At 63.7% G+C, this 24,907-nt stretch overlaps 3 protein-coding genes and 1 long non-coding RNA gene across 12 annotated transcripts in view; all 4 read left to right on the plus strand.

Annotated features, from left to right (window-relative positions):
• The window catches only part of LOC135317600 (butyrophilin subfamily 1 member A1-like), a 72,322-nt gene extending 57,918 nt beyond the window's left edge, over nucleotides 1-14,404 (plus strand). For 6 of the 8 annotated variants that reach the window (XM_064473929.1, XM_064473931.1, XM_064473932.1 and 3 more), the window contains 2 exons: nucleotides 12,918-12,950; nucleotides 13,212-14,404. In XM_064473929.1, coding sequence (XP_064329999.1) covers nucleotides 12,918-12,950; nucleotides 13,212-13,891 — 713 coding nt within the window. In that variant the 3' untranslated portion in view covers nucleotides 13,892-14,404. Of the gene's footprint in view, nucleotides 1-11,333; nucleotides 11,355-12,917 lie in introns of all 8 variants that reach the window. The other 2 variants (XM_064473930.1, XM_064473944.1) reach the window with 2 other exon arrangements.
• On the plus strand, nucleotides 1,190-2,226 carry LOC135317656 (uncharacterized). Its single transcript, XR_010376400.1, has 2 exons — nucleotides 1,190-1,431; nucleotides 1,955-2,226. It is a non-coding gene; the product is annotated as an uncharacterized LOC135317656 (long non-coding RNA).
• On the plus strand, nucleotides 7,805-10,571 carry LOC135317626 (butyrophilin subfamily 1 member A1-like). The gene is made up of 5 exons (XM_064474027.1): nucleotides 7,805-8,026; nucleotides 8,332-8,448; nucleotides 8,838-9,185; nucleotides 9,639-9,920; nucleotides 10,372-10,571. The coding sequence occupies exons 1-5, from the start codon at nucleotides 7,867-7,869 to the stop codon at nucleotides 10,554-10,556; spliced, it is 1,092 nt and encodes a 363-aa protein (XP_064330097.1). The 5' UTR covers nucleotides 7,805-7,866; the 3' UTR covers nucleotides 10,557-10,571.
• A 2,420-nt stretch (nucleotides 14,405-16,824) lies between the features above and the next one.
• On the plus strand, nucleotides 16,825-23,809 carry LOC135317609 (zinc finger and SCAN domain-containing protein 2-like). Of its 2 annotated transcripts, none has more exons than XM_064473970.1 (3): nucleotides 16,825-17,026; nucleotides 17,549-18,361; nucleotides 19,980-23,809. In XM_064473970.1, exons 2-3 carry the CDS (start codon nucleotides 17,551-17,553, stop codon nucleotides 20,747-20,749), a joined length of 1,581 nt encoding a protein of 526 aa, XP_064330040.1. In that variant the 5' UTR covers nucleotides 16,825-17,026; nucleotides 17,549-17,550; the 3' UTR covers nucleotides 20,750-23,809. The 2 variants fall into 2 exon arrangements, with proteins under 2 accessions (XP_064330040.1, XP_064330039.1); XM_064473969.1 differs by having other exon boundaries at nucleotides 16,826-17,026; nucleotides 19,977-23,809.
• Nucleotides 23,810-24,907: the final 1,098 nt, after the last annotated feature.

Below are 24,907 nucleotides of genomic sequence, written 5' to 3' on the forward strand. Positions count from 1 at the left end.
GCTGAACCCCTGGGAGATGCTCCCCCAGGTGGATGGTCTCCCTTGGGTGATGGTCACGTGAGGATGACGCCCCCTCCGTGGGTGATGGTCTCCCTTGGGTGATGGTCACCTGAGGATGGTGCCCCCTCCATGGGTGATGGTCTCCCTTGGGTGATGGTCACCTGAGGATGGTGCCCCCTCCATGGGTGATGGTCTCCCTTGGGTGATGGTCACCTGAGGATGACGCCCCCTCCATGGGTGATGGTCTCCCTTGGGTGATGGCCACATGAGGATGACACCCCCTCCATGGGTGATGGTCTCCCTTGGGTGATGGTCACCTGAGGATGACGCCCCCTCCGTGGGTGATGGTCTCCCTTGGGTGATGGTCACCTGAGGATGACACCCCCTCCATGGGTGATGGTCTCCCTTGGGTGATGGTCATGTGAGGATTACGCCCCCTCCATGGGTGATGGTCTCCCTTGGGTGATGGTCACCTGAGGATGGTGCCCCCTCCATGGGTGATGGTCTCCCTTGGGTGATGGTCACCTGCGGATGACGCCCCCTGCATGGGTGATGGTCTCCCTTGGGTGATGGTCACCTGAGGATGGTGCCCCCTCCATGGGTGATGGTCTCCCTTGGGTGATGGTCACGTGAGGATGACGCCCCCTCCATGGGTGATGGTCTACCTTGGGTGATGACCCCCCATGGTTGATGCCCCCTCCATGGGTGCTGCCTCCCCAGGGGTGATGTGCTGGGTCAGCGTGGACATGATGCCCCCCCAAGGACCGTGCCCCCCATGCGTAATGTTTGGGTTGGAGGGGGCTCCCCTAGATGTGGGTGATGCCCCCCCATGGGTGCTGCCCCCCCCAGGGGTGATGTCTGGGTTGGAGGGGGCTCTCCTGGACACGATGCCCCCCCATGGGTGATCCCCCCGCAGGGGTGATGGTTGGAGTTGGAGGGGGCTCTCCTGGACATGATGACCCCCCCAACGGGTGATTCTCCCCCATGGCTGCTGCCCCCCCCCCCAGGAGCGACGCTCTCCGGGGGGCGCCGGTCACCCAAAGGTGACACCCCCCGAGGCAGGGACTCCCCCCTCCCCCACTGATGCTCGCCGGGGGGGGGTGGGGGTGCAGCTGCCCCGAGGGTGATGCTCTCCCCCGGGGAGGGGGAGGGGACGGGGCTCCCCCGCCCCCCCCCGCCCCTCTGTGCCCGGGGGGAGGAGTGGCGGGGGAGGACGCCCCCGCCCCCGCCCCCCGCCCCCCCCGCCCCGGGGGCCGGTTGCAGCCCGGCTGCGTGTGCGGAGGCGCAGGAAGGGGCTGGGACAAGGCTGAGCCGCCGAGCGGTGGGAGGGGGCGGCGGCGGCAGCGGCGCTGGGGACACCCCCCCCTTCACCCCCACCCCCCCACCCTGCACCCAGAGCTCGGCGGGGCGGTGGGCACCGAGACAGGGGAGGTGGGTTTGGGGGGGGGGGGGCACCACCCGCGGGTCGCATCCCCCCCACCGGCGTGTCCCCCCACCGCATCCCCCCACCGCGTTGGAACAGCGTGGAAAACCCCTTTCCCCCCGCTTTTTTTAATATATACGGGGGGGGGAGGGTTTTTTTGGGGGGGGGCGCCGAAGCCCCCTCGGAGGGACGCGCCGGTGGCGGGGGGGGCTGCGCGCGGGCAGCGGGATCGGGCAGCGAAACGCCGGAGACATGAAATGGTGGGAAGGTCCCCGCTCCGGAGCCGGGTTTTCCCCTTGGGGATGCCCCCCCCCATCCCCCATCGCCCCCCAACCCCCTCCCCGGCTCGGCTGGGGGTCAGACCCTCGGCCGGCGGGGGCTCCGTCAGCCCCCCGCGGCGTCCGCCATGGCCGGGCGAGAGCTCGGCGCGACCGGGCGCGTTGAAGGGGCGGCCGCGGGCGCGGTGGTGACCCCCCACCGCCACCCCCCACCCCCGCCACCCCCCACCGTCCCCCTCTCTCGTCCCCACAGGTATGGGGTGGACGAGCAAGGAGAAGAACCCCGAGAAGGCCGTGGTGAAGGTGGAGCAAGGCGCGGGGGCGGTGGAAGGCGCTGCTGAAGATGAGGAGGCAACGCGGGACGAAGGCTCCTGGGAGATGCTCCCCCAGGGGGGATGGTCTCCCTTGGGTGATGGTCACCTGAGCATGGTGCCCCCTGCATGGGCGATGGTCTGTGTTGGAGGGGGCTCTGCCGGAGGGAGACACCATGGGGCAGGGTTGAACAGGCTGCGCTCTTAAACAGAACCACAACAAACCATCCCATAAATCCCCGCACCCCAAAACCCCCACCCCCATTCAGATTTGGCACTGGGCTGGGTCCCCTGGTTGGGAGAGGTCCCCAAATGTCCCCATGGGGACCCCCATGGCCGGCTGCACCCCTGGGGGCCCCTTCCACCCGCGTGCCCCCCGATGCCCGCCCAAGCGCCCTGCCCTACCAGCCAGGGGTTGGGGGTAGTTACGGAAGGGGCAGGGGCAGGGGGGAACCCCCCCCCGAGAGGTTTATGCGGGCAGCGAGTGAGGCTTGGGCCAGGCAAGAGGGTATCAGCAAGGCATTCCTCAAGAGCTCTCAGCTCTGCGGCATTCGAGGGCTGCCAGCGGAAACACCCTGCTCCAAAGGAGGGGGTGGGGATAAGGGGAGGCCACGAACCTGCCGCCGGGGGTACAGGGGAACTTGCTGGCCCGGAGTGCGGCAGGAACCCGGGGACAGGGAATTCCGGCGGGGGCAGGTGGCGACCCCCGACCCCGTTGGGGCAGGAAAGGACCGACCCCCCCGCTCCCCTCGAGCCTCTGCCCTGGCTCCGATTCGCGCCGGAGCCTGAGCTGTTTAGAAAAGCAGGGAGGCTGCCGAGCGCTGGAAGAAGGGGGCGGCGGGTCCCGTCACCGGCTCCGGGTCGGGTGGGCGCGGGGCGTTACCCGCCATGGATAAATGCCAAAGCCAAGCCCAGCCGGTGGGCGCGGGAGGCGGCAGCGTCCCCCCTGCGCCCGGCGCTGCAGGGAAGGGAGGGCCTGCTTCTCGCCGCTGCCTCGCGCCCAGGAGGGTCGGTCCCGGTTTCGGGGAGAGCTCTGGCGGCGCAGGGGGGACCGAGGAGCTCCTGACCCGCCAGGGATCCGCGCGGTCGCAGGACCTCCGGCCGGCACCGAGGCGTTCTCGGGGAGAAGCTCCCAGCCCCGGCGCCAGGGGCTCTGAGCAAGGCGCCTGGAAGGGAAGAGGCATTCCTCTCGCCCGAGGGGCGGCTGCCTGCCCGTGCGGTGCGGCGAAAGCCCCGCAGGGTGGGCTGCAAAGGTACCTAAGGCAAGGATGCCGTGCCAGGGGCCGGCCGCGCGTAGGGCGCCGGGGCGTGTGGGCTGGTGCTGGGGGCTGCTCGTTCTGGGTGGCCAGAAGCCTCTCCCTGTGGCACCCCTCAGGCTGGAGAAGCAGTCCCAGTGGCACTGGAAGGAATAAGCCCTGGTTTCGGGATGCCGATTGGAACGCCCTCAGAGCGAGGAGCCCGTCTGGTGGCAAAAGTCATCCGCTCACTGGGAAGGCGATGCGCGAGGCAGCGGGACGGACACACACCGTGGAGGCCGCGGTCTAGTGGGAAGGTGGAAAGAATGAGGCAAACGAAGCAAAGGCAGGTGAGCAGAATTTGTCAGGAAGAGCAGCTCAAGCGGCCGGACGCTCTCCCGGCCGCGTCGCCGAGAGCAGGGGGTGCAGCGAGACCCAGAGAAAGGGTCGGCCCTTTTGAAATACCGCAGGGGAGGCCTGATGGAAGCCTAAATCGTGAGCCGGGCCCGACAGAGTCAGTAGGGAAAGAGTGTCTTAAAGAGGGTGGGATTCCTCCAGGGCAGGTTTTGTCTTCCCTGAAGAGGTGAGCTGAGCTCACCCTTAGGCCCGGCTCCTGCGGCCCCCAAATCTCGGTCGGGAGAGGGGCTCTGTCTAAGGACGTGGCACGCGGGACCTGTGGCAGGACGTTGGGAAGGAGCCTCTCGAGCCCTCCTGACTACATCTGCGGCAGCCAGGCTTGATGGAGGGGGGCCGCGGGCTCGTCACAGCCGGCTCGGGGCAGGACGCCCACCAGGTACGTGGGCTGTGGGGAAACAGAACAAAAGCCCCTGGAAAGGGGCGAGTCGTGAGTCGTGCCTGGGCTCCGGGCATGGCTTATGCGGATTTAGGCCGTGCACAGGGCGCGCTCTCCGTTGCAGGTATCGCAGTTTTGTGGGGGACGGTGATAGAGACACGGAGGCCAAAACTCTAACTGTGGTAATGCCGCCAGCAGAAAGTGAAGGATTAGAGGCCAGTTTCGTTCTGAAGTTGGGTCCGGGCTTCGGGAAGGTGCCCAACACCTCGAGTATTTCTCCTTGTGTCCCCACCTGAGGCGCACCGGAGCAGAAACCCCGCAGGATGCGGCCCCCGGGCCCGGCAGGGAGGTCAGTGCCTTTGGTCAAGGCCCGCAGAGGGCCGAGAGCAGACGGTACGTGCTCCTCACACACGGACAGAGCCACAACAGCAGCCGCAGCACGTGGGACCCGATTCTCCTCCTGTTATTCCTGTAAGCCAGAAAGCCGGGCAGGTCCTGGGGAGCGGGCGCCGCGCTCGGCCTGGGACGGAGAGCCACAGACTTCGGGTTTGGAAGGGCGGGTGGACGGTCCCTCGCAGGGCGGTTTGGTCCCGGGTTCGGTTGTTCCAGGGGTTGCGACGCCCACCCTGGCAACGACAACGAGCCGCATGAAGGCGGCGATGCCGAGGCCTGTCTTTGTCGGCAGCGTAACACGGGCCACAGATTATGGACGTCCCGGGTGAAACGTCTGCAACTCCCAAAGGGGGGAATTGCGACGGCAAACGTGCCTGTTCTTCTGGGATGCGGCGGGGTAGCGCAGGAGTTAGTCGTGGTTAAGAGAGGGTCAGCGTGAGGGGTGGCAACTGACCCCTGAGAACCTTCCCGAGGCAGTAAATAACGCTGGGGCCGGGCGAGAGGGTATCGGCAACGCACGCCGCGCTGGCGAGGGCCTGCGGAAAGCCTGGCAGCGGGGCCGCCCTGCCGCAGAGAGGGGGGGAGGTAAGGGGAGGCCAGGGGGGACGTCCCCAGCGGTGAAAGGGAACTTCTGGGCCCAGAAGGCGCCGAATCGGCGGCGGGGGGAGGTGGCGACCGCCCGCTCAGCGGGGGCACGACAGGAGCGACCCCCGCGCCCCTCTCGAGCCTCTGCAGGGAATGAAATTCACGCTGGAGCTGGAGCCCTCAGCAAAGAAGCTGCAGAGCACTGGGAGGAGAGGGCGCTGGGCCAGGCCAAGGGTGAGGCAGGCGCGGTGCGGTGGCTGCCACGGGCCCCGCCGGGGCCCCCAGAGCTGGGGTCCCGAAGAGCGGGTTCCTTCGCCCGCGCTGCAAAACGCCAACCCCCGCCCAGAGCCGCGGGGTTTGGATGGGCCCGTTTGGGGGCTGGGCTGGGGGCTGGGCGGTGACTGCACAGAGCTGCCGTGCGCTGCGAGGCGTTGGCACAGCGCCCTGTGCCCGTGACAGCCCACACCCGCACTGCCGCCCATCGAGCTGCTGCTCAGGCCTCGTCTCGCTCCGCTCGAGAGGTTCAGCTGCCTGTCAGTGCCCCACGCGTGCTCCGAGAGCGAGGGGCTCGTTGGAGCAGGGGGGTTTCTGCCCTGCTTTGGGGGATGCTGGGCGCTCTAATGGGGAGAGTTCACCTAGAGGCCCCTCCGTGTTAGCTCTTGCCAACACCCCGACTCATGGTTCCCTTTGACTACAGGCTCTGTGACCCAGCTCTCGGTGCCTCCTGAGGCGGGATGTTCCCTTTGATCAGCCTCTCGGCTCTTCTCCAAGGTCAGAGGCGTAAAACAGGCGCTCCCCTCTCTCTCCCCTCCCTTCTCTGGCCGCCAGGTTCTGTTTTGCCAGCCCGCCGTGGCTCGCGCTTGCTTAGAAAAAGTCCCATTTTGTCTGGGGCTATGGCGGGGATGGTGCTCCCCCAGGGGTGATGTTCTCCCTCGGGGTGATGCCGGAGGCTACGAGGCCGCGGCGGCGCTGGGTAAGGGCTTTGCCCCTTTCGCTCTCGCTTAGGGCGCCTTCGGCCGCGCAAAATGATTCCTGCAGCGTCACGTGTCGACTTCTTTCTGCTTTTCCCCTCTCAAACCCTCGACCCGCTGCCAGTCCCCACCTCTTTGGGCATAGATTTGCCTTCCTTAAGCTCAGGTTCATCAACGGGGCTTTCACTCTTCTTCCCGCTCCCATCCCCCCCGGTTGGGAGGAGACGCAGCTGAGAAACGTGGTCCTGAGGGGCCAGAATGGTGCTTTGTGACTCGTCCCCGCTGACGCCAGCCGGCGCCGTGCAAGGCTTTCAGCACGATGGGGGCAGGCGGGCAAGGAAAGCTGATTCCCAGCAGTCATTTCCCTGTGAGAAATCCCCAGAGCTCTGCATTTTGAACAAATGATACCCATCGATAAAGCCAAGGGTGGGCTGTGCGTGAGGCCCGTGAGGTGGGGGCGGCTTGGGGGCAACGTGGTTGCACCCAGGGAATGCGTGGGAATGCCTGAAACAAAAGGAGGGGGATTTTTCTCTTCTGCTGGGTGGGTTTTTAACTCTTTCTTTGCTTTTTGTATTTAACCTTGTTTTCCTCCTCTGCTCCTCAAACCGATAATTGCAGCCGCGTCTGGCAAATGCCCTTCCCTGGGGTGTCGAAATGGGAAAGAATAAACTCTCTGAGCTGCTCCCACGCGTCTGTTTTTACTGGGGCTCCGCTTTATTAGAACAAAAGGTGGCACAAGGGGCAAAACCGAAGGGGAAAAGTGCCCGGAAAGGTTTATTCCTGGTGCAGAAGTGACGGGGGAAGGTGCAACGAAAGGTTTATTCCTGGTGCCGACCCCAGCCCGGTGCTGGCTTCCAATCTCACCCCCATCCTAAACACGCCGCGCGTTGGACAGGCAGAGGCGGAGGCGTGGACGGCAGCAAAGCTGTCGTGGGAAATTAAAGAAGAGCTCGCTGCAGCTGATCCTGAGATTTAGCCCTCCTAAAAAGCTGTTTTCCCTATTTTTTGCGTGGGAGGGGCCGCGGGAGATACCTGTGAGCTCGTTGAAAGGCTTTAAGGAAGTTCCTGGCGGTATCTCAGCTCGAGGGAGAGGAAGGGAGCTGTGACTCATGCCCTTATCAGCCAGCAGCTTTCCAGACCAAGGCCACGGCTCCTTTAGGACGAGCTCAGAGGTTGTCCCTCCAGTCTTTGCTGGTGCCTGTTGTTCAGTGACATCACAAGCCTGACTTTGAGGGAAAAAACGCTCTTGCAAAGGCAATGCCTGCACTGCATATATATATATATAGAGAGAGAGATGTAAATCGCACAGGCAGGGGTCGGCTGCACGCTCGGCCCTTGGGCAGCAGCGACGATGCACCCGGGACGGACGGACGGACGGACGGACAGAGGGGGAGGTGTGACCTGAGGGTTTGTACTTTGACCTTGTCTCGGAGGCAGTTATGGGCTTGTGCCCGCCCGGATCTGCCCCACCTCCCTTCCCAGAACCATAACGCACGAAGGGAAAGGGAATTTTGCTCTCGGTTTCAGGTCCCTTGTGGGGCTGCGCTGTTGTCTCCCCCTGCCCAGCCCCACGGCGGGGGGCAGGAGCGCAGCACCGCAGCCCACCCCCGCCAGGAGCGATGGCTGCCTGCACCCCAGCAGGCAGGGCTGGTAGGGCAGGGCGCTTGGGCGGGCATCGGGGGGCACGCGGGTGGAAGGGGCCCCCAGGGGTGCAGCCGGCCATGGGGGTCCCCACGGGGACATCTGGGGACCTCCCCCAACCAGGGGACCCAGCCCAGGGCCAAATCTGAATGGGGGTGGGGGTTTTGGGGTGCGGGGATTTATGGGATGGTTTGTTGTGGTTCTGTTTAAGAGCGCAGCCTGTTCAACCCTGCCCCATGGTTGCAAAAATCAGCTCCCACCACCCCAAACTGCCCCTTTCTCCCTCCTGCCCTCCCGGCTTTGCGGGAAGCCCTGAGCCCTTGCAGAGTTGTGACAGCAGTGCCGGACCTGAGCCCGGGCTGTGCAAAGAGCACCGTCAGAGACAGCAGAATGGGGGTATTTTATTCTGTGGGTGGGTGGGAAAAGGTCGAGGGAGGAGGGGCACCTCCATCCCTGGAGGTACCAACCTCACGCGGGCAGGACCCAGAGCTACCCAGCCCCTCGGCCCGCTCTGAGCAGGGCTTGGTGCAGGGAGCCCACTGATCCCACCCACCCTACACGCTTTTTCACCAGTGCCGAGTTCTCCAGCGTTTTCTGTCCAGGCTTCATCTACAAAACCCCCTTCAGATGGGTGCTCTCGGCACCGCCCCCACGGTTGTGTTAAATGGATTTGTCGTTCCCCTCCGTTCATCTTTCCCCAGTGAAAGCGGATGGGAAGGTGCTGGTTTCCTCACGCCCCTGCCTCCCTCGCGTCACCTCTGCCCTGGCTCATGCTGTGATTTTCTCCTGTGCCTTTCTCGTCCCTGAGCTGGAGGGCGGTAAGGAGCTCCAGAACTTCTTCCGTGACACCCACCCTTTGGGATATATTTTTTCCCCCCGGCATCTTAACACGATGCAAAAGGTGTATTTAAAAGGCAGGTGGGATAAAGAGCGAGGTGTGGGGTCTCGTGGGAGGTGGTGGAAGCGCCCTACGAAGCGGTGAGGGTTTGGGGATCCGTCATCTCCATGGGTGGAGCTCCAGAGCCAGCCCAGTCCTCGACCGTCTAAAAAGACCCCAAGCTCTGCCTCCAGCACTTCCAGACGTGCCACGAACCCAACCACAGTCCTTAAAAACCCAACTCAATTACGTGCACGTCGAGGCAGCAGCAGAACCGCGTGTGCCCGTGTGTCTCAGGCGTCTCTTCTTCTCACCCGCCACCTTTCGCAGCCCAGTTCAGGGTCTTGGGACCCGACCAGCCGGTCACTGCCGTCGTGGGAGAAGACGTCGTGCTGCCTTGCCTCCTCTCCCCGAGGCTGAACGCCGAGAACATGGACGTCCTGTGGTTTCGGTCCACATCCTCCATCCACGTCCACTATCACCACAGCGGGCAGGACGACTACTCCTTGCAGAATCCCCAATACTGGGGGAGGACAGAGCTGTCAAAGGAGGGCCTCTCTGTTGGGAACGTTTCCTTGAGGATCCTCAGCACCCGGCTGAGCGATGAGGGACAGTACCAGTGTCTCGTCCAAGATGGGGATTCTTATGAAGAAGCCTCTGTGGAGCTGCAGGTAGCAGGTAAAAGGCAGGAGTCAGGGTTGTCTACAAGACGCGCCCCCGGCATGTCCCATTTGCCCACCCCCACGCACAAATCCCCTCTGGTCTCTCTCTGCTGGGCAGCCCAGCTCCTCGCCAGCATCTCCCCACCTGCCTGGCCCCAGATCCCTGCACAACAGGGCCTGGCCCACGGCCAAAGCCCTCACACCTCTCCAGGAGAGCAACACCAGCCTCCGGAGAAACAAACCAGGCTTGGGTGTGCCCCGAGTGAAAGTCCGTGCGGTTCTGGGTTCATCTGGGGCAGGAGGCAAAGAGGGAGAAATGCCACCAATTCCAGGCCAAGCTCAGAGGTTTCCGTGAGTCTTTCGCCAGGGCTGCCCTGACTCTGTGGCTGTGGGTGGAAGGAGCCGTGGGAAGGTCTCCTCCGGGACGGGCGCTCGGTTTGGCTGACAGAGGTGGGGGTTTTGGTCCCAGCTTCAGGTTCCAGCCCCCTCCTCTCCGTGGAGGATGCCCAGGATGGGGGAGTGCGAGTGAGGTGTCGAGCGACCGGCTGGTACCCAAAGCCTGAGATGGTGTGGAGAGATGTCCAGGGCCAGCAGCTCCCGCCCGTCACCCAGTCCGACTCCCAAGACCAGAGCGGCCTCTTTGAAGTGGAGAAGTCCATCATCATCCAAAGAAACGCAGAACAAAACGTGTCCTGTTCCGTCAGGAACACGCGGCTTCCCCAGGAGAAGGAGGCGCCCATTTATATCTCAGGTGATTGGCCACCAGCATTGAGCTGTTAAAAGCCAGACGTGGGAAATGAGGGGATTCGCCCCTGAATTTTATGCCCGCAATCATTGTGGGCTGCCCCTGAGGAGGGTTCTGGTCATGGGGGGCTGTTGCAGCCCCAGGCGGGTCCCTTGGGCTGTGGCGCTCCATGGATCACGAGCGTGTGATGGAGGAGGAGCTGGTCTGTGGAGCATCAGGGATCACATCAGGAGCATCCAAGTACTGTTTTAGGAGAAAGTTGGTGACAGCATTGTTTTGCATGGCTAAATCATTGAGTTTTTAATTAAAAAAAGTAGAATATTCTATATCACGTCATTTCTAAATATTTCAACAAAGATGCTCAAAGTTTACGGAAAGGCACGTTCACTCCAACACACAACGTACACCCGTCAGTGCATCCCAGATTAACCCAATTTGGGCAATTTTCCTATTCCAGACTCCATTTTCCCAAAGGAATATCCCTGGAAGGTGGCTTTCTTCGTGACCCTGGCTGCCTGCTTCGCTTCCCTGGTTGCCTTCCCTCTTTTCATCTCACGGCTACGAGGTAAGGCATTAGGCAGGAGCAAGGGGACTTTGGGGCACCCAAGAGGGTCTCTGAGCACCCAAGAGCACACGGAATGACGTGGACCTGCTCACGGGAGGACCAGCTGCCCCCACACATTTCAGACTCCCTCGAGCTCTGTCCCACTGAAACATGCCAATAACAGCACTTTGGAGGCCCCAAACGCAGAATCTCCATCCCCAAGAGCTCATGCCCTTGACCAGGGGGAACCACCACAGCCTCAAAGCAAACCCCGGGGCTGCAGGCGCAGGAGGCAGAGCTCCAACACCACCAGACACCCCCATGTCACACCAAACCCCAAATCCAGCATCAGCCAACCCAAAACACACCTGAAATGTCCCCATTGTGGGTCACCCTCGCGTGACGTAGGCGTGGGAGAAACCTTCCTTTAACCCACGTGATGTTCTCTCTTCTCTCTTACAGCCCAACAAGCCTCACAACTTGGTAAGAGACACTTTATTTTTCTCCCCCACTTTTGACAATAGAGTGGGGATGTTTTGATAGCGATGAGGGTTGGCTCTCGCATGCATGAATCTCCTAGATTTGCCCTGAAAGGGGCATTTGGTGGGTAATTTCACACCAAAAAGACATTTGACAGAATTACGAGGGGTGGGGAAGGGTTGAAAAGACTTCATTTAAACTCTGAAAGCACACCAAATAGACACGGAATTAGGGAAATCCCTGTTTTCCTCCTGCTGTTTCCCCTTTTCTAACCACGCTCTGCCAGTGATGCCGTTGGTGCGGAGCTGCCGCCCCATTCCCGTACCCCAGGCCGCTCACAAGTTCCTGTCAGGAAGGAAACTTCCTCTCACAGTTATTCCTGCTTTTCCTTCCAGGGAAACGCGATGCCGAAATCCGTAAGTGATGTGGGGTTTTTCTGTCGCTGAGGGGAAAATACGAGCTGCAGAGGGACGCTTGCTTCATGGCGGCAGTTCATGAGGCAGCGGGGAGGGGGCGAGCAAATGCGGGACCAGATCAAGTGCCTGACTCCATCGGGGCTGGCCAACGTGGGTGACCGACCCTAGGGGAGACCAAATCTCTTCACTTTTGGGTAATAAACCTCTGAGGAGATGGGCTGCGGTTTAGGAAGCCCGTCCGTAGCCCGCAGGTTTGTAGGAGTTGAATTCTACCTCGGGTACGGCTTTTGAGGAGAGCTTGGCTTTGGGGTAACCGAATTCTGGAATAACAAAAATCAGCCTCCCTGGCTTTGGAGGAGTAGCAATATGGAGGAAGAAAACCAGCTTCCTCATCCTCAAGGGAATAAAACCCACCTTGGCATGGTTGTCCCCAAAGGCCACCCCAGACAGCGATAAATCCCCATCTCCCCTTGGCGCCCAACGTCAAATCGCCAGCGTTGATGGCCACATGGCTGACGGAGAGGCCTCAAGCGAGAGGAGGACCCAGGCACCCTTCTGCTCTTGGCATCAGGGCACGCCGCCCATCAAAACCCTCTTTCAGACTACCAGTTCAGCAGGTTTTCCCCCAAAATTAAACCTGCCCCCCCTTCCAACATCAACCCAACCCTTCCTTCAGCTCAACTCCCAGAGCCCCAGGCAGCAGAAAAGCAAAGAGGTCCTCGGGCACCTGGACAAGTTCCCACCACCAAATGAGCATTTTCCAGCAATCCCGCCTATTTCTTCCTGCTTTTAGTTAAATTGTTATTTCCCTTCCAGGGGTCGGGAGATGGAAATACACAAGCCCTGCTTTGCTCCCTCCACCCCCAAAACCCCCTAAACAAAGGAGACGACCTTCCCCAACCCTTCGTCATCCAGCTTCCCACGAGCTTGAGCCCAACTCTCTGGTGGCACCAACCCCACCAACTCCTCCCAGCCCTTTGGGTGCCCCAAAGGCCTTCCTCCGAGCCGGTTTCCCCTCCCATCCCCTCTCCCCTCCCTGGGCAGATTCTGGAGCTCTGGCACCATCAAAGCACCTCTTAACACACCCGTGGCTTTGGTGGCTACGTAGGGACCAGGGGATGAGGGTTGGAGCCCAACAAGCACATGCTTTTACTGAAAACAGTTCTTGCTCTTTTCTTTTTCAGAGAAACATGTCTTGGAGCTGCGTAAGTTTGATCCTTGCTCTTCCCCCACCCGCGTGGTCTTTCACACAGCACAGAATTCAGGGGCAGGGGGAGGGGCGAGGGGGATGGGATGTGCCTTGCTCAGGTTTGTTACCAAGCCCCCTCCAAGAGTGATGGCAAACACTCCCAGGGGCTAACTAAAACCCCCAAACTGGACCAGGAAGGATGTCCATGTTCCCATTTTGGTGAATCTACGTTGTCAAATAAGGTAAATTTGGGTACATGAAAGGCAAGCATGGCTGGGAGTGGTCTGCAGCGCTGGGGACCACCACCCCAAATCACCCCACGGCCCCTCCTCATGCCACCGCACCTGCTTGTGACCACGTCTCTTTGCTTTCAGGGTGGAGGAAGACCTTTGTGCCGGTGGAAGAAGGTACCGGGGTGTGGGGCTTTGCCTCTCCATGGGTCTCTTCCCCTGTGCTGCTGGTGGGGGGGTGGGTAAATGGAGGGCTGAGCCTCCACGCCCCAACTGCTCTGATGCCCCCCGCTCCCTTTCCCCACCACATCTCCCTTTTTCTCTCTCTCTTTTTGTGGCACTTGAGGTCCCACAAATCAGTTCTCCAAGGGGAGCCCACCTGAGGAGACCCCAAAGGCAACGGGGGTCTCCAGCTGAGCTCTCCCCCTCTCCCCGCAGTGCACGTCACGCTGGACGCGGACACGGCGCACCCAGAGCTCATCCTCTCGGATGGTGGGAAGAGCGTACGGTGGGGAGACACGCGGCAAGAGGTGCCAGATAACCCCGAGAGATACGACACCTACCCCTGCGTCCTGGGCCAGGAGGGATTCACCTCCGGGAGATACTTCTGGGATGTGGATGTGGGGGTGGAGGAAGGAGGGCTCTGGGCATTGGGGGTGGCCAAGGAGTCCACGGAGAGGAAGGGATGGATCAAGCTGGATCCTCGAAACGGGATCTGGGCTATTGATCACTGGAAGGGAGAGTATCGGGCTCTGACCTCCCCATACAGTACATTTCTCAGCCTCACAAAGAGACCCCGGACAATTCGGGTTTACCTGGACACTGAGGCACAGAAGGTAGCCTTCTTCAACGCTGACAACCAAGACCTGCTCTACACCTTCCCAATGGGCCCCTTGAGTGGGGAGAGGATCCGTCCCTGGTTCCGCGTGGGCCTGTCCGCCCAACTCACCCTGAGGTCACCTCCTTCGCCCCCACGCGTCCCCAGCGAGGAGGAGCCTCTGCTCCCTTCCTGCATCCCCCTGCCGACCCTCCCCACGGGACGACGGGCCCCGCGCACGCCGACAGCAGGACATGACCAAGACGGGGAAATCCATGCTGCTGTCCACGAGCAGCCATGATCAATGCCCAAGGCTCTGCCGGCTGCGTCGTGCCACCAGGGCGCCCCGAGACTCTCCCAGGGAAGCCATGGCGGCCCCCCCACCTGAGCAGAGCTATCCCCGCTCCTGCTGGAGCCTGCGACAAGATGTAGCCGTGGCTAAGGCACATTCGCCTCTCCTAAGGTGATGTCTCCAAGCAAGGCGCTTCCGCTGAGACGCCCTTGTGCTTCTGCTACGGGCAGAGTCCGACCCAACCAGGCTGTTGGGACCCGAGGGCGTCAGAACCCCCCTGAGATAGGGAAGAGAAACCCCCCAGTGCCAGAACCGAGATGAGAGTCTGGGGAGAAGGAGCCGCACATCTCCACCCTCTTCCTCTCTACTTCACCTCCAGCCCCCAAAGCCTCATCAAACGGGGCCAGTTGAAGGGCTGGGGGTGGTCTCTGGCCAGGCGCTCAGTTCCTGACACCTACCACCTCCCCACGCATTCCAATGTACTCATAAAATAGGCTTTTCCTATAAAAATTCTCTCCTTGACACCTCTGTGGTTACTTGATGGGGAGGAAGGGTCCTGCAGAGCAGCCACGTTCCGCCAAGGGTCCGGATCATCAGGCAAAGCCAGAGGGATGAGGCAGGTCCAGGGTCGAGGCAGGAACCAAGTCTGCACATCAGGAGGAACCATGGGCTGCAGCTCAGCCTTGGCCATGGCCCCCCCAACAGAGCCCAGCACCCTGGGCTGGGCTTAAGGAGAGCCCTTGGGCCATCAGCTGGTCCTAGGTGGGGCTGATCAGGGTCATTCATGCTAATTAGCCCTGATAATGCTAATAAGCCCTGATTAGGCCCTGACAATGCTGCTGCCTGAGGACAGGGTCCTGTCTGCAGACCCTTCTGCTGGTGACCGCTGAGCCCCGTAGGCATCTCCAAGGGGTGCGTGTCCCACTTCCCTCCACGCACGGTGCAGCTAAAGGGAGCTTCTCTTTTTCTTCAGCTTCTGGCTGAGCTGGAGGAAGTCGGCAGCAGAGCCCCGACCTGCCCTGGCAGCGGCTTTTAAACCCCAAATCTCACCGACCCCCAATACATTTGCAGTTGTTGGGGGGGAAAAACCTCAGCAGATGCTGGTTCTCTCTTCCCGTCACCCCTTTCTGCACCCAGAGATGGTTCAAGAAACGCAAGGCCAGGCTGCACCCAGCGGGGCCTTGCTGAACCCCTGGGAGATGGATGGTCTCCCTTGGGTGATGGTCACGTGAGGGTGACACCCCCTCCATGGGTGATGGTCTCCCTTGGGTGATGGTCACCTGAGGATGGTGCCCCCTCCATGGGTGATGGTCTCCCTCGTGTGATGGTCACGTGAGGGTGACGCCCCCTCCGTGGGTGATGGTCTCCCTTGGGTGATGGTCACGTGAGGGTGACGCCCCCTCCGTGGGTGATGGTCTCCCTTGGGTGATGGTCACCTGAGGATGACGCCCCCTCCATGGGTGATGGTCTCCCTTGGGTGATGGTCACCTGAGGATGAGGCGCCCTCCATGGGTGATGGTCTCCCTTGGGTGATGGTCACCTGAGGATGGTGCCCCCTCCATGGGTGATGGTCTCCCTTGGGTGATGGTCACCTGAGGATGACGCCCCCTCCATGGGTGATGGTCTCCCTTGGGTGATGGTCACAGAATCACAGACTGGTGGGGGCTGGAAGGACCCTCTGGAGCTCACCCCGTCCCACCCCCCGCTTGAGCAGGCCCCCCCAGAGCAGGGGCCCAGGGCCGCGGCCAGGCGGGGGGTGAATGTCCCCAGGGAAGGGACCCCACAGACCCCAAGAGACGCTGTTGACCAGGGCTGGCCCCAGCGCAGCCCCCTGGGGAGCACCGCGAGGGGCGCGGGACGCGGTCACGTGCCCCCTGCCCTGGGTGTCCCTGCTCGAGCCGGGGGGTTGGGTCTCCGGAGGCCCCTCCCCGACCCCCACAGTGTTCTGGGGGTCTGGGGTCCTCGATGCTCCGTGGGAACCTCCCGCGTTGCTTCTCACCATGTTGCTTCTCCAGCGAATCTCAGGGTGGTTGGGGGTCCCCCCCACGAGGACCAGGGCCCGCCACCGTGAGGCTCCTTCCAGGGGTCTGCGGAGCCTTCACCAACTTCCTCTTCCTCACCAGGTGGGCTGGAGCCAACGCCCGCATCAGGGTCGCCGTTATTCCGCTGCCCCTTGATTTCTACCCGCAAGCTCTCGGCTTGTTCCCCTTCCACTCCTCCGGGGGTGCTGCCCCCCACGTGGGTGCTGCCCCCCCATGGGTGATCCCCTTGCATGAGTGATGCCCCTCCATGGGTGATGCCCCTCCGTGAGTGATGCCCCCCCCATGGGTGATGCCCCTCCACGGGTGATGTGCTGGGTCGGAGGGGGTCTCCTGGACATGATGCCTCCCAAGTGCAGTGCCTGCTCCGTGGGTGCTGCCCCCCCAGGGGTGATGTTTTGGGTTGGGTGGGACTCTCCGGGACACGATGCCCCCCAAGGTCAATGTCCCCACAAGGATGATGCCTCCCCATGGGTGCTGCCCCCCCCAGGGGTGATGTCGAGGTTGGAGGGGGCTCTCCTGGACACGATGCCCCCCCAGGGACGATGCCCCCCCATAGGTAATCCCCCCGCAGGGGTGCTGCCCCCCCCAGGAGTGATGTTTGGAGTTGGAGGGGGCTCTCCTGGACATGATGCCCCCCCCCACGGGTGATTCCCCCCCATGGCTGCTCCCCCCCCCCAGGAGCGACGCTCTCCGGGGGGCGCCGGTCACCCAAAGGTGACACCCCCCGAGGCAGGGACTCCCCCCTCCCCCACTGATGCTCGCCGGGGGGGGGTGGGGGTGCAGCTGCCCCGAGGGTGATGCTCTCCCCCGGGGAGGGGGAGGGGACGGGGCTCCCCCGCCCCCCCCCGCCCCTCTGTGCCCGGGGGGAGGAGTGGCGGGGGAGGACGCCCCCGCCCCCGCCCCCCGCCCCCCCCGCCCCGGGGGCCGGTTGCAGCCCGGCTGCGTGTGCGGAGGCGCAGGAAGGGGCTGGGACAAGGCTGAGCCGCCGAGCGGTGGGAGGGGGCGGCGGCGGCAGCGGCGCTGGGGACACCCCCCCCTTCACCCCCACCCCCCCACCCTGCACCCAGAGCTCGGCGGGGCGGTGGGCACCGAGACAGGGGAGGTGGGTTTGGGGGAGGGGGGCACCACCCGCGGGTCGCATCCCCCCCACCGGCGTGTCCCCCCACCGCATCCCCCCACCGCGTTGGAACAGCGTGGAAAACCCATTTCCCCCCGCTTTTTTTAATATATACGGGGGGGGGAGGGTTTTTTTGGGGGGGGTCGCCGAAGCCCCCTCGGAGGGACGCGCCGGTGGCGGGGGGGGCTGCGCGCGGGCAGCGGGATCGGGCAGCGAAACGCCGGAGACATGAAATGGTGGGAAGGTCCCCGCTCCGGAGCCGGGTTTTTCCCTTGGGGATGCGCCCCCCCATCCCCCATCGCCCCCCAACCCCCTCCCCGGCTCGGCTGGGGGTCAGACCCTCGGCCGGCGGGGGCTCCGTCAGCCCCCCGCGGCGTCCGCCATGGCCGGGCGAGAGCTCGGCGCGACCGGGCGCGTTGAAGGGGCGGCCGCGGGCGCGGTGGTGACCCCCCACCGCCACCCCCCACCCCCGCCACCCCCCACCGTCCCCCTCTCTCGTCCCCACAGGTATGGGGTGGACGAGCAAGGAGAGGAACCCCGAGAAGGTCGTGGTGAAGGTGGAGCAAGGCGCGGGGGCGGTGGAAGGCGCTGCTGAAGATGAGGAGGCAACGCGGGACGAAGGCTGCGGGATCTGGAGGCCGGGAGGCGACGGCGTTGGGGTGAGGTGGGGAGAAACGGCCAACCAAGGCAACGCGGATGAGCTGGGCGGAAGCGGGTCCCAGCCGAAGCCGAAACCCAAGCGGAAGCTGCACAAGTGCGAGGAGTGCGGCCGGGTCTTCAACTGGAGGAACCACCTCGTCCGCCACCAGCGCCTCCACACGGGCGAGCGGCCCTACAAGTGCTCCCTCTGCGGGAAGGGCTTCAACGACGGCTCCCCGCTGCTCATCCACGAGATGCTCCACCGCGGGGAGAAGCCCTACAAGTGCTTGGATTGCGGGAAGAGCTTCAGCCAAAGCTCCCACCTCATCTCCCACCAGGTGGTCCACACCGATGAGAAACCCTACGTCTGTCCCGACTGCGGGAAGTGCTTCGCCCGGCAGCAATATCTCCTCATGCACCGCCGCGTCCACACGGGCGAGAGACCCTACAAGTGCCGGGATTGCGGGAAGAGCTTCCGGAAAAGCTCCGACCTGGTGAGGCACAAGACGGTCCACACGGGCGAGAAACCCTTCAAGTGTCCCGTCTGCGGGAAGGGTTTCACCCAAAACTTCCGCTGTAACGCCCACAAGAAGGTCCACAGCAAGGAGGGGGAGGGCGGCCGAGCGGCGTCGCCGCCCCGGCACACGCAGCAGAGCAGCCGCCAGACCACGGTCCCACCAGGTAACCTTGACTTCTTGGGCCCGTCCTGGTGAAACTGGCTTCGGTTGGGTTCGAGCTGCGCCCGGCGCCGGGCGGGAGGGTCGCGGGGGTGCGGGGACCCCCCGTTTGCTGGTGTGCTGTGCTACGTTGGGTGGTGGAGGCCTTGTGGGGTCAGCGAGGCTCGGTGTTGGGTCCTGCCCTTGGGTCACCCCAACCCCAGGCAGCGCCCCAGGCCCGGGGCAGAGGGGCTGGGAAGTGCCCGGCGGAGAAGGCCCTGGGGGTGCTGGCTGACAGCCGGCTGGGCATGAGCCAGCAGTGCCCGGGTGGCCAAGGAGGCCACCAGCCCCCGGGCTTGTGTCAGCCCTGGTGTGGCCAGCAGGGGCCGGGCAGGGATGGGGCCCCTGTGCTCGGCCCTGGGGAGGCCCCACCTCGAATGCTGGGCTCAGGTTTGGGCCCCTCGGGACAAGAAGGGCCTGGAGGGGCTGGAGCGTGTCCAGAGAAGGGCAGCTGGGTGGGGACAGGGTCTGGAGCACAAGTGTGCTGGGGGGCGGCTGGGGGGGCTGGGGGGGTTTAGCCTGGAGAAGGGGGGGCTGAGGGGAGCCCTTCTCGCTCTCTGCAGCTGCCTGAGAGGGGCTGGAGTGAGGGGGGGGCTGGTCTCTGCTCCCAAGTCACCAGTGACAGGACGAGAGGGAACGGCCTCAGGCTGCGCCAGGGGAGGTTTAGAGTGAAGATTAGGAACAATTTCTTCACCAAAAGTGTTGTCAGGCCCTGGCAGAGGCTGCCCCGAGAGGTGGGGGAGTCACCGTCCCTGGGGGGGTTCAAACACCGCGCAGACGCGGCCCTCGACATGGTTTAGGAGGCCTTGGGGAGGTTGGGTTGAGGTTGGACTTGATGATCCTCGAGGTCTCTCCCAACCTTATGATGCGGTGACCCTGCGTATCCCAGATATCCCATATCTGGGAAGTCGTGGCCGCCGGGTGACGTCCCTGGGACTGGAAGAAGGGGAATGTTGTGCCCGTCTTTATAAAAGGGTAGAAAGGGGGGCCCGGGGAGGCGCCGCCCCGTCGGCCTCCGCTCGGTGCCGGGGAGGCCGCGGAGCGGATCCTCCCAGGCGACGCAGGAAATGCTGCCCACGGAAACGCTCCCAGGGCCGGAGCCCCTCTGCGGCGGGGCCGGGCTGGGGGAGTTGGGGCTCTCCGTCCTGGGGAGGCGGCGGCTGCGGGGAGGCCTCCATGCGGCCTCTTAAAGGGAGACCATAGGAAGGGTGGGGGGCGACCTCTTTAGCAAGGCCTGATGTGACAGGACAAGGGGGGATGGTTTTAAACTAAAGGAGGGTGGGTTTAGGCCGGACCTAAGGACGAAATGTTTCACGCCGAGGGTGGTGAAGCCCCGGCCCAGGCTCCCCGGGGAGGTGGTCGATGCCCCATCCCTGGAGACACCCAAGGCCCGGTTGGACGGGGCTCGGAGCGACCTGCTCTAGTGGGAGATGTCCCCGCTCGTGGCAGGGGCTTGGACTCGATGGCCTCAAAAGGTCCCTCCAGCCCAAACCGTGGTGTGATTCCCACCATCCTCCCACCTTGGAGACCCCCCCCGGTGTTGCAGGTGGGGCGGTCACACCTCGGCCCCGTTCTCTCAGCAGGTGACGGCGGCCACCGAGAGACTTCCCAGCCCGGAGACCCCCAGCAAGGAGGACGAGGCGGGTCCAGCTCGAGGATGGAGGGCGGGGGCGGGCGTCGGGGTCCCGAGGAGCACAAAGCCCCCCCGGAGCGGCCGGGAGCGGGGCCGTGGCCTGGCGAGGGGCCGGCGCGGCCGCCTCCTCCTGCGGCCGCCTCGGAGGCGCCCGGGGGGACGTTCCCCGGCGAGGAGCGGGCGCACGAGCGGCGGCGAAGCTTCGGCTGCCGGAAGAGCCCGGGCCACCAGCGGCAGCCCCGCGGCCACCAGCGCCCCGGCCGCGGGAAGGGCTTCGGCGAGGGCTCCGACCTCGCGTCCCGGCGGCCGGAGGGACCCGCCGAGCCCCGGGGCCCGGCGATAAGCCCGGAGCTCCTCCAGCGGGGCCCGCGCGCGGCCGAGAGGTCCCACCTCTGCTCCGAGTGCGGGAAGAGCTTCACGCGGAGGTTCAACCTCAAGCTCCACAAGAAGCTCCACACCGGGGAGAGGCCCCACAAGTGCCCCGAGTGCGGGCTGAGCTTCACCAACACGTCCCACCTCATCGACCACCACCGACCCCGTTGGGGCAGGAAAGGACCGACCCCCCCGCTCCCCTCGAGCCTCTGCCCTGGCTCCGATTCGCGCCGGAGCCTGAGCTGTTTAGAAAAGCAGGGAGGCTGCCGAGCGCTGGAAGAAGGGGGCGGCGGGTCCCGTCACCGGCTCCGGGTCGGGTGGGCGCGGGGCGTTACCCGCCATGGATAAATGCCAAAGCCAAGCCCAGCCGGTGGGCGCGGGAGGCGGCAGCGTCCCCCCTGCGCCCGGCGCTGCAGGGAAGGGAGGGCCTGCTTCTCGCCGCTGCCTCGCGCCCAGGAGGGTCGGTCCCGGTTTCGGGGAGAGCTCTGGCGGCGCAGGGGGGACCGAGGAGCTCCTGACCCGCCAGGGATCCGCGCGGTCGCAGGACCTCCGGCCGGCACCGAGGCGTTCTCGGGGAGAAGCTCCCAGCCCCGGCGCGAGGGGCTCTGAGCAAGGCGCCTGGAAGGGAAGAGGCATTCCTCTCGCCCGAGGGGCGGCTGCCTGCCCGTGCGGTGCGGCGAAAGCCCCGCAGGGTGGGCTGCAAAGGTACCTAAGGCAAGGATGCCGTGCCAGGGGCCGGCCGCGCGTAGGGCGCCGGGGCGTATGGGCTGGTGCTGGTGGCTGCTCGTTCTGGGTGGCCAGAAGCCTCTCCCTGTGGCACCCCTCAGGCTGGAGAAGCAGTCCCAGTGGCACTGGAAGGAATAAGCCCTGGTTTCGGGATGCCGATTGGAACGCCCTCAGAGCGAGGAGCCCGTCTGGTGGCAAAAGTCATCCGCTCACTGGGAAGGCGATGCGCGAGGCAGCGGGACGGACACACACCGTGGAGGCCGCGGTCTAGTGGGAAGGTGGAAAGAATGAGGCAAACGAAGCAAAGGCAGGTGAGCAGAATTTGTCAGGAAGAGCAGCTCAAGCGGCCGGACGCTCTCCCGGCCGCGTCGCCGAGAGCAGGGGTTGCAGCGAGACCCAGAGAAAGGGTCGGCCCTTTTGAAATACCGCAGGGGAGGCCTGATGGAAGCCTAAATCGTGAGCCGGGCCCGACAGAGTCAGTAGGGAAAGAGTGTCTTAAAGAGGATGGGATTCCTCCAGGGCAGGTTTTGTCTTCCCTGAAGAGGTGAGCTGAGCTCACCCTTAGGCCCGGCTCCTGCGGCCCCCAAATTTGGGTCGGGAGAGGGGCTCTGTCTAAGGACGTGGCACGCGGGACCTGTGGCAGGACGTTGGGAAGGAGCCTCTCGAGCCCTCCTGACTACATCTGCGGCAGCCAGGCTTGATGGAGGGGGGCCGCGGGCTCGTCACAGCCGGCTCGGGGCAGGACGCCCACCAGGTACGTGGGCTGTGGGGAAACAGAACAAAAGCCCTTGGAAAGGGGCGAGTCGTGAGTCGTGCCTGGGCTCCGGGCATGGCTTATGCGGATTTAGGCCGTGCACAGGGCGCGCTCTCCGTTGCAGGTATCGCAGTTTTGTGGGGGACGGTGATAGAGACACGGAGGCCAAAACTCTAACTGTGGTAATGCCGCCAGCAGAAAGTGAAGGATTAGAGGCCAGTTTCGTTCTGAAGTTAGGTCCGGGCTTCGGGAAGGTGCCCAACACCTCGAGTATTTCTCCTTGTGTCCCCACCTGAGGCGCACCGGAGCAGAAACCCCGCAGGATGCGGCCCCCGGGCCCGGCAGGGAGGTCAGTGCCTTTGGTCAAGGCCCGCAGAGGGCCGAGAGCAGACGGTACGTGCTCCTCACACACGGACAGAGCCACAACAGCAGCCGCAGCACGTGGGACCCGATTCTCCTCCTGTTATTCCTGTAAGCCAGAAAGCCGGGCAGGTCCTGGGGAGCGGGCGCCGCGCTCGGCCTGGGACGGAGAGCCACAGACTTCGGGTTTGGAAGGGCGGGTGGACGGTCCCTCGCAGGGCGGTTTGGTCCCGGGTTCGGTTGTTCCAGGGGTTGCGACGCCCACCCTGGCAACGACAACGAGCCGCATGAAGGCGGCGATGCCGAGGCCTGTCTTTGTCGGCAGCGTAACACGGGCCACAGATTATGGACGTCCCGGGTGAAACGTCTGCAACTCCCAAAGGGGGGAATTGCGACGGCAAACGTGCCTGTTCTTCTGGGATGCGGCGGGGTAGCGCAGGAGTTAGTCGTGGTTAAGAGAGGGTCAGCGTGAGGGGTGGCAACTGACCCCTGAGAACCTTCCCGAGGCAGTAAATAACGCTGGGGCCGGGCGAGAGGGTATCGGCAACGCACGCCGCGCTGGCGAGGGCCTGCGGAAAGCCTGGCAGCGGGGCCGCCCTGCCGCAGAGAGGGGGGGAGGTAAGGGGAGGCCAGGGGGGACGTCCCCAGCGGTGAAAGGGAACTTCTGGGCCCAGAAGGCGCCGAATCGGCGGCGGGGGGAGGTGGCGACCGCCCGCTCAGCGGGGGCACGACAGGAGCGACCCCCGCGCCCCTCTCGAGCCTCTGCAGGGAATGAAATTCACGCTGGAGCTGGAGCCCTCAGCAAAGAAGCTGCAGAGCACTGGGAGGAGCGGGCGCTGGGCCAGGCCAAGGGTGAGGCAGGCGCGGTGCGGTGGCTGCCACGGGCCCCGCCGGGGCCCCCAGAGCTGGGGTCCCGAAGAGCGGGTTCCTTCGCCCGCGCTGCAAAACGCCAACCCCCGCCCAGAGCCGCGGGGTTTGGATGGGCCCGTTTGGGGGCTGGGCTGGGGGCTGGGCGGTGACTGCACAGAGCTGCCGTGCGCTGCGAGGCGTTGGCACAGCGCCCTGTGCCCGTGACAGCCCACACCCGCACTGCCGCCCATCGAGCTGCTGCTCAGGCCTCGTCTCGCTCCGCTCGAGAGGTTCAGCTGCCTGTCAGTGCCCCACGCGTGCTCCGAGAGCGAGGGGCTCGTTGGAGCAGGGGGGTTTCTGCCCTGCTTTGGGGGATGCTGGGCGCTCTAATGGGGAGAGTTCACCTAGAGGCCCCTCCGTGTTAGCTCTTGCCAACACCCCGACTCATGGTTCCCTTTGACTACAGGCTCTGTGACCCAGCTCTCGGTGCCTCCTGAGGCGGGATGTTCCCTTTGATCAGCCTCTCGGCTCTTCTCCAAGGTCAGAGGCGTAAAACAGGCGCTCCCCTCTCTCTCCCCTCCCTTCTCTGGCCGCCAGGTTCTGTTTTGCCAGCCCAACGTGGCTCGCGCTTGCTTAGAAAAAGTCCCATTTTGTCTGGGGCTATGGCGGGGATGGTGCTCCCCCAGGGGTGATGTTGTCCCTCGGGGTGATGCCGGAGGCTACGAGGCCGCGGCGGCGCTGGGTAAGGGCTTTGCCCCTTTCGCTCTCGCTTAGGGCGCCTTCGGCCGCGCAAAATGATTCCTGCAGCGTCACGTGTCGACTTCTTTCTGCTTTTCCCCTCTCAAACCCTCGACCCGCTGCCAGTCCCCACCTCTTTGGGCGTAGCTTTGCCTTCCTTAAGCTCAGGTTCATCAACGGGGCTTTCACTCTTCTTCCCGCTCCCATCCCCCCCCCGGTTGGGAGGAGACGCAGCTGAGAAACGTGGTCCTGAGGGGCCAGAACGGTGCTTTGTGCCTCGTCCCCGCTGACGCCAGCCGGCGCCGTGCAAGGCTTTCAGCACGATGGGGGCAGGCGGGCAAGGAAAGCTGATTCCCAGCAGTCATTTCTCTGTGAGAAATCCCCAGAGCTCTGCATTTTGAACAAATGATACCCATCGATAAAGCCAAGGGTGGGCTGTGCGTGAGGCCCGTGAGGTGGGGGCGGCTTGGGGGCAACGTGGTTGCACCCAGGGAATGCGTGGGAATGCCTGAAACAAAAGGAGGGGGATTTTTCTCTTCTGCTGGGTGGGTTTTTAACTCTTTCTTTGCTTTTTGTATTTAACCTTGTTTTCCTCCTCGGCTCCTCAAACTGATAAGTGCAGCCACGTCTGGCAAATGCCCTTCCCTGGGGTGTCGAAATGGGAAAGAATAAACTCTCTGAGCTGCTCCCACGCGTCTGTTTTTACTGGGGCTCCGCTTTATTAGAACAAAAGGTGGCACAAGGGGCAAAACCGAAGGGGAAAAGTGCCCGGAAAGGTTTATTCCTGGTGCAGAAGTGACGGGGGAAGGTGCAACGAAAGGTTTATTCCTGGTGCCGACCCCAGCCCGGTGCTGGCTTCCAACCTCACCCCCATCCTAAACACGCCGCGCGTTGGACAGGCAGAGGCGGAGGCGTGGACGGCAGCAAAGCTGTCGTGGGAAATTAAAGAAGAGCTCGCTGCAGCTGATCCTGAGATTTAGCCCTCCCAAAAAGCTGTTTTCCCTATTTTTTGCGTGGGAGGGGCCGCGGGAGATACCTGTGAGCTCGTTGAAAGGCTTTAAGGAAGTTCCTGGCGGTAT

Source organism: Phalacrocorax carbo, chromosome 26 (assembly GCF_963921805.1).
Source record: "Phalacrocorax carbo chromosome 26, bPhaCar2.1, whole genome shotgun sequence".
Classification (NCBI taxonomy): domain Eukaryota; kingdom Metazoa; phylum Chordata; class Aves; order Suliformes; family Phalacrocoracidae; genus Phalacrocorax; species Phalacrocorax carbo.